At 40.4% G+C, this 7,886-nt stretch overlaps 1 protein-coding gene across 1 annotated transcript in view; it reads right to left on the bottom strand.

The window, feature by feature from the left end:
* FGD3 (FYVE, RhoGEF and PH domain containing 3) overlaps positions 1-7,886 on the bottom strand; it is a 186,819-nt gene that overhangs the window by 10,797 nt on the left and 168,136 nt on the right. Inside the window, exons 16-17 of the mRNA XM_018567127.1 lie at positions 5,452-5,574; positions 4,312-4,461 (exon numbers count right to left, since the gene is read on the bottom strand). Of these exons, the coding sequence (XP_018422629.1) occupies positions 4,312-4,461; positions 5,452-5,574 (273 nt within the window). The remainder of the gene's footprint in view (positions 1-4,311; positions 4,462-5,451; positions 5,575-7,886) is intronic.

Raw genomic sequence — 7,886 nt, 5'->3', positions numbered from 1 at the left:
GTTTTTAAGTTAAGTGCTCATTATAAATGTTAAGGATTAATGTTAGGGTGGGGTAAAGGATTATTTTTAAAGCTAGGTTAAAGGTTATCGGTAACATTTTATGTAAAGGGAGACTATGTCATGGAACCTAATTTAGTAAAATTAGTGGTTCTTGTAGTGCAATACATGACAACGTAGCATGCATTAATGGGTTATGGTGTCATTCATTTTGGTCTCCATACTGCTGATCACAAAACTTCCTGTCACTATCAATCTATAGTAAAATGAACAGTAGAGCCAGAGATATATTAGCAGCTAAATTATATAAATATCTTCACTTTTGAGTTTGGCCATGCCATCTCCCAAACTAGTACACTGATACATTAATTTTATGGGCAACCTCACTGAACAATATGGAGGCTGGCACATAATTTCAGCTGCCTATACCACAAGATCTACTGACCATACAGAAATACAATTTCCCCCAAAGGTAGCCTCTGCTGAGGAATGTTCCTAGTTTAAATTTAGTTTGAATAGCTCAGGTTTATGACAAGTGTAAAGCTGGCCATACACCTATAGATTTTTAGCGGCAGATTTTCTTTCGTCAGATAGAAAAAGTGCAACAGATTCCTCCATCTACGCTAAACTGTGTGGATGGAGGAATCTCCCACTGGGCCACGCTTCAGTATCTTGCTAGCCGGCTCCGTGGCTCTCAAAACACCTGAACGATGCCGGCATCCAATCAGATTGTTTAGGTATTTTGAGAGCCAGTGGGGCTGACTAGGAAGATACTGAGGCTTGGCCCAGTGGGAGATTCCTCCATCCACACAGTTTAGCGTAGATGGAGGAATCTGTTGCCCTTTTGACATTTGAACATAGAAAATCTGCAGATAATCTATAGGTGTATGGCCAGCTTTAGTGGTACTTGGTAGGAAGGACTTATGGTTAGAAGATTGTCTGTCCACAGGCAGCCTGTAACCTAATACAGCATTACCATTGTTTTATTTTACTTAAAGATGAACTCCAGGTATAACTTTTTATGGATACTCACAGTAGTCAAGCTTGGCCCAATGTAAGTATGCATATTTCATACATGAGCAGCCCACAGGCATCCTGTAAAACACTGTAGTAGTTGAAACTACTACAATGACAGTGATCTTCCAGGCCCCTGTTCTGTGCTGTGGTCTGCGGCTTACCCTCTGCTCTGAAAACACAGGGGATTGATTGCATGGCACAGCAGCCATTCCGAAAACGGCTAGTATTGTTAGCAATAAACACAAGGTGTTCTATGATTGGACAAGGAGCAGTGATGTCACGATCTGCCCCTCATTGAATCAGAGAACACGTTGCACCCATTTATTAAAATTCTAGGTGTCCTCTGAATGGCTGCTGTGCCGAGCGATCAGCGCTCTGTGTTTTTAGAGCAGAGGGGAAGCCCTTCAACACAGTGCAGTACAGGATCCAGAAGATCGATGTAAAGCACTGTAGTACACAGTTTTACAGGATCCCCACGGGCCATTCAGGTATGACATATGCATACTTGTACGTATGCATAAATAGTTAAACCTGGAGTTCAACTTTAAGTAGTTAAAAGTGACAAAAATCACAGCAAACAGACCCAGCTTTTCAGGTTCAACCTTTTGTCCTCCTTTATGGCATTTATATTGTTAGTTGGCTATTGTTGTTTGTCTTAGCTTACATAGAGCAAAGGGTATAAATAATAAAACAAACTACCCTCTTACTGGCTGACCTATAACCTGTGGAAAAGGTATGAAGATTAGTCATAGGCTTCTTCAGGTTGTTTATTCACTGGTTTTTCAAGCGAAATAGAAAAGAACACCCACATACTGTAATGTGCAGTTAATGTTAGTCACGTTTTAATCACCAGTCTAATTAGCAAAAGTATTAAAAAGTATCTATTGTAGTCACTAATTAAAATAATGAATTTCAATTTTTAGCTCTGAACTTAAAAGATCTGCAAGTATGTTATGCTACAAGTCATTTGAAATGAAAATCATTTTAAGGAGCGACTGATGCTGACTGAAACTATTTGGACTTTTTCTATTTAGATTAACGGGGATTGATGTGCTTCAATGTGCCTGCTGCATTATTTTGGTTCTCTATCCCTACTGCACGATTTGTTTCTTATTAAATTACATATTTTAAGATTAAGCTCTAAATTTAAAGAGGTGTTCTAGTTTATTATAAGGGTAGCCCCTAGAATGAGATCTCACTATGTGGCAATATGAAAGCCATCTTTCCTACAATTGTCAAGTATGATTAATCATTTTAGTTAAATGTATTTATTTTTTTTAAATTCAGATTTTTGATACATTTAATAAACTGCAGTACTTTAGTCAGATCATGAGAATTTGTTTGGTTTCTTTATATAAATCACAGCACAGATAACCTGATATTGGTATCTGGTTATATTTACTCGTTGCTCTCCAAGCCCTAGTCATGCTTTTCCATGCACTGCACTGATGGTAACTATAAACTCCAAAACAACCATATACAGTCTGAAATTAACAACTTGATCATATTAGGCTCCATATAATAATCCCCTGACTGTTGACCATGAGACCTGCATGGCTGATGTATATGGGCATTACTACATAAGAAACAGTAACTGTTCATGGAGACCACCACACCCTTTCAGAAGTCTCTTGGATCCCTAACTACCCCAGTGGCAGTATACTGATTGGCCAGGAGAAGTCTGCTGCATGTGACAATCCCCACCTAGACATTTCCACTAATCAGTGTCAGGGTATAGACCTCTGAGAAATCTCCGATATGTACTATTTACTTGCAGTCTCCTGATTGGCCAGGGGAGGTCTGCTGCATGTGACAACCCTTTCCCAATCAATGACAGGTCATAGGATGTCTGTAGATTTCCCATCACCTCCTGTCTAGACATATATAACTTGACAGATTCTCCAAAACTAAGCTTTGCTAGAATGTTCACTGATAACAGAAAAATCTCCCACAATACATCCAACATGGTTATCCTCTTTTTCTTTTTAGCTAAATATGCCATTAGCTGGGAGAAAGATTTGGGAACCCCATTAGCTAGTGGTATTGAGGTCATTAGGAAGGGTGGCTTGGAGTATTTTGTTATTTTATACATGAACATGTACTTTGTGTAGAATTCAGAATTGTGTAGAATTCAGAATTGACTTTATTTTTTGCTCTTTATCCAGTAAATAGAAAAACTGTCACAGAGGTCATGGACATGGTTGTGTCACCAGACAAATGTAGGCCGTAGAGCTGAGGCACAGGGTCTATGGAACTGCATAGTGTTCATTAGGCCACCCCTTAAGTAAGTATAAGTTGTGCTGTGGATGGCTCCCAGGTTGCAGCCCTTGGTTATGCTTACAGTGGCAACAGCAGGCAGTGCCATGGTCAAACACATCAGGCTATGCAGATAACAGGGATCAAAGGGAAACAAGGAAAAGGTCAGGGTAGGCAGATAACAAGGATCTACCAAAACCAGGCAGAGGTCATTAAATGGGTATCAGAACTGTTATAGAGATCATGAGTACAAAAGCCTGAGAATAGAGAATAGAGAATAAAGCACTGAGCAAGTTTACATAGTTTTCCTGAACATGACCTCAAAAGGAAGTGTCCAGTAGCATTTCTCACTAGGAACCAGCAGGGGGAATGCAAGAATGTCTAAACACGCAGACGGGAAAAGACCTACAGCATTTTTGGGGGGATTTAGATCGCTGCTGCACATATGAACAGGATAGGATTCAAGTACGGGTACTTGTGCAAACCAGCAATCTGATTCTGCAACATGAACAGCTGCGAACAGTTGGTTCTTAAGACAGCAAACTGCAACAAACAAAAACTATCCAACCGTATATTTAAAAAAGTTTAAAAGCATAGACGTTGTTTCAAAATATGCTTTTAAAAAAGTAAAAAGGGTACTGGGTAAGAAATGACAGACTTTTAAAGGTTATTTTAGCTAGAGGTGCATAATATAATAGATCTGACAAAACACAGCACTAGTATAATTAATTATGGAACAAGTAATAAATGTAAACCACATACGTTTCGCCAATAATCACATTTCGGTAACTTAGGTTGAAGGTCGACTTACCATCCAAAACAAAAATTGTGCTTTGAATATATATTTTTCTATGGAAGCTGCTTTTTTTTTTTCGATTTGGCATCCATCATTAAAACTTGTTAATGAAAACTGTCGCTGAAGAACTTAAGTCATACAAGAGCCGCTAATGAAGTGGTAAGAAGCAATTCTATTATTGGATTGAAGCCATAACACCAAACTGCTTTAATTAATATCCTGTTAGTGGCTTCCTGAAAGATTACCTCTACATTAGCTTTCTTCTTAATTTCTGGGATGTCAGTTCCCCCGGGACTAGACGCCGCAGAGCTCGAAGAGAAGCAGTCTTTACAAACACGATTATGACGATTGTTTTCCGCAAGGTGCTTGAATTCTGAACACTTTGCACAAATAACCTGCAAGCGGCAAAGAGTAAACATTAGACAAGAAATAACTGGAAAAATAGCAGGCCAGTGTTAACCCCTTCCTGCCAGCCCTTTAAAGTTAACAAATTGATGGAAGACGGGCTTCTGATAGTGTGATCACTGTTATAGCCAATCGTATCAATCGCATGATTGGCAGCCTGTCCCTATCTCCTGATCATAAACCATGATTGAAAGCAGTCAGTGACAGCCCAGCTACTGTGCCAGGGGCACACACTGAGCGCACTCCCAGAACAGAACAGTAGATGCATATATGCCATGGCCGGCCATTAAAGCCCACCTTCTTGCTGCTGCAAATGTCATAGGTGGTCAGCAAGTGGTTAAAAGGTACTGTCAATCAAAAGAGGATTCAACTCTTTGCGTATGCAAACCCTAACCGTGAACTTCTGCTATTTGTTCCCTTTTAGTCTGTTGAATATACCACTGAAAGTGATTTGTTATATCAGTTTGATAAGTGCAAGAAAACCTGTTGATCCTGCAAGTAATCCAGTAAGCCAGTAACAGTAGAGCAGAGGCAGGGAGCACAGGAAGTTATCCTAAGGATTGTTTCCAGTTCTCTTCTGTGGACTACACAACACCTCTCCCTATGTTAAAAAGGAATGCAACCACCAAGGACTGATAAGCATAAATGGATTACATTTTTGTTCTTGGGTTAAATACACTACCGTGCTGCTAATTCCCTATGTGTGTTATACATTTTCTGACTGGCACTGAATTTGAAAAACACCAAACTAGCAACCTGGTCCCAAAATCTGACAAATGCTACTAAAAAAGCAATATTGTTTATATTTCTAGTAGCAAAGGAAGGACCTGAATCTTAAGTCCTGAATCTGAGCCAATGGTGATGATGGCCAGGGTGTTCTAAGTGACAAGAAGCTGTAGTACCGCTCACGGGCAGTATGAGAAGCTTACTAAATCTGTCTACAGGAGATAACAAACCCAAACAAGCTCAGCACTACTTACCGCCCCACACTGCTTGCAGTGATGTCTCCTTTTTGTAATCGAGTTAAAGCTTTCTCCACAGCCTTTACAACCGTGCTTCTCCTTGTCCCGTTTTATTTTAGAAGACTTTCTAAATGATTCCGGCTGCAGAAGAAAGATCATCATTTTAGGTCATTGTGTGTACAAAAAAGGAAAGATGTGTAGATGTTCTGGACATTCTACAAAGGTGACATGAGGAAGTACACTCATTGCTGTTTATTCAAGTATAGAATAAGTAAAAAACAATAGAAGATCCATATAAATATAAAAGAAGAAACATATAAGACAATAAAAACCTATAAGACAATAAAAACCATCAGAAGTGACCTAATAGATTAACAATTTATTATTTTAATTTTTTTCATCAGCTTCTATAAATTTGTATAGCAGCAGCTCGCGGTATACTGCGGCGTCTCAGTATACCACGAGCTACAGCTCACGGTATACTGAGCCTAGGGTGACGGGAGGACGCTAGTTTGTGTCCTCCCGTTACCCTAAGGAGAACTATGGGGAAAAGCCTTGACCCCATAGTTCTCCTTTAACAGTTTAACTTGGTGTGCTCAATTTTGCTAAGGTCATACCTTCCAGCTGTCCCTCATTTGTAGGAACTGTCCCCGTTTTAGAATCAAATCTTTCTGTGCCTCTTCTAAAACCAAATCTTTCTTTCCCTCTTTTGGAACCAAAGCCCTGTTTCCCTCATCTGGAACGAATCCCCTCTGTCCCTCTTGGAACCAAATCCCCTGCCCCTCTTTTACAAATCCCGCCACCCCTCTTTTGGAACCAAATGTCTCTGTCCCTCTTTTGGAGCCAATCCCCTCTGTCCCTCATTTGGAACCAAATCCCCCTGTCCCTCTATTGGAACCAAATCCCACTGTCCCTCTACTGGAACCAAATCCCACTGTCCCTCTACTGGAACCAAATCCCCCTGTCACTCTATTGGAACCAAATCCCCCTGTCCCTCTTTTGGAACCAAATATCTCTGTCCCTCTTGTGGAACCAAATGTCTCTGTCCCTCTTTTGGAACCAAATGTATCTGTTCCTCTTTTGGAACCAAATGTATCTGTCCCTCTGTCCTCGTCAGTTGTCCCTGTTTTTGGACAGATGTGTAGATCTTTATAACAAATGCCATACTTAATAACACTACACTAAATCTAAATACTAAAAAGCCAGTAAAATGTTAACATGGTAATGAATAACACATGTGCAGGTTTGGCCAATTTGTACTTCTTAAATCTTCATTATCCACATAACTGACGGTGTAGCAGGGGAAGTGTGCCTGGTCTACACAATTTGTGCTAAAGGGTGTCCCTCTTCCCCATCTCAGAAACTTGGGAGGTATGGTAAAGTAAAGTGATCTATAAAACCTGTAGTACTCAGGAAATAAGGAGTTATCTCCCATAAATGCTTTTATTTTCCATCCAGCACTATAAGAGTGACAGCCAGGACCTGACGAGGTGTTTTAGGCAATGTGTCCAGTTTCCATGTTCAACATTTGAAAATCAGTCTCAATGTCAGCATTTATTTTCGGTTGAATCCCTCTTGCAAAAACACAATGATCTAGAAAATGCATGTAATGAATGAATAAGATAGACAAAGAACTAAGCTGGTCATAGTCACTGGGCAGTGATCAAACATGTTGGCACAATCTGATCACATTCAAGCATCTCTGTTGCCTGGTGGTTTTATAAGTGCTCATGACTGACTTGGCCAAGAATGCATGTTTATGCATCTGGGCCGGGCTAACCAAGGTGGGAAACAATAACAATACAATCTGGTAAATATGATATGGTTATCCGGTTGTGATTACCATCTGAGCTCAGCAGACACCTTGGCAGACACATCTCCACTGGAAATATCCACTGGCCAGTGCCTGCGTATAAAATATTGGGAAGTCTCTGCTTTATATACAGGCACTGGTTCAATTTGACCATGCATGTCATGTGCTTCTCTGGTCTGGTCGGCATAAACATAAAAGGATTGTTGCTCAGTCCAGCTTATTTCAGCCATAATCTTTTGGCAATGATCTAGTCTATGAACTGAGGTAGACACCGCCAGCGGAGAGATCTTGGTGGGAAAAATGCGTTGGCTTACTTTACTCAAATCTCGCCCTGCCCATAATGGAAATAAGTTCCATCTACAGTTATACCTGGTGCGGTGCTTCAAATTCCTACAGCAACTTTGTTCACTGTCTAGCCAAAGATACCGTGGAGATCTTTTGGATTGCGGCTGACTCCAGATCACCCATATTCACATCATTTTACTACTGTTGATGAGGAACACAAAGAATAACCACACGGGTACCGAACTTTCTTTCCATTGTTTCCAAGAACCACCCGCACTCCTTACGGTGGTGCTCTGGTGATCACTCAGATGGCGCCGTGCAAAACACAGAATATTCTCAACAGGTCACCGGCACA

This window comes from Nanorana parkeri, unplaced genomic scaffold (genome assembly GCF_000935625.1).
Source record: "Nanorana parkeri isolate BGI_ZX_2015 unplaced genomic scaffold, ASM93562v1 scaffold1011, whole genome shotgun sequence".
NCBI classification, from domain to species: Eukaryota; Metazoa; Chordata; class Amphibia; order Anura; family Dicroglossidae; genus Nanorana; species Nanorana parkeri.
Note: the sequence above shows the minus strand (reverse complement) of the source record. Positions and strands in the feature narration are given on the sequence as shown.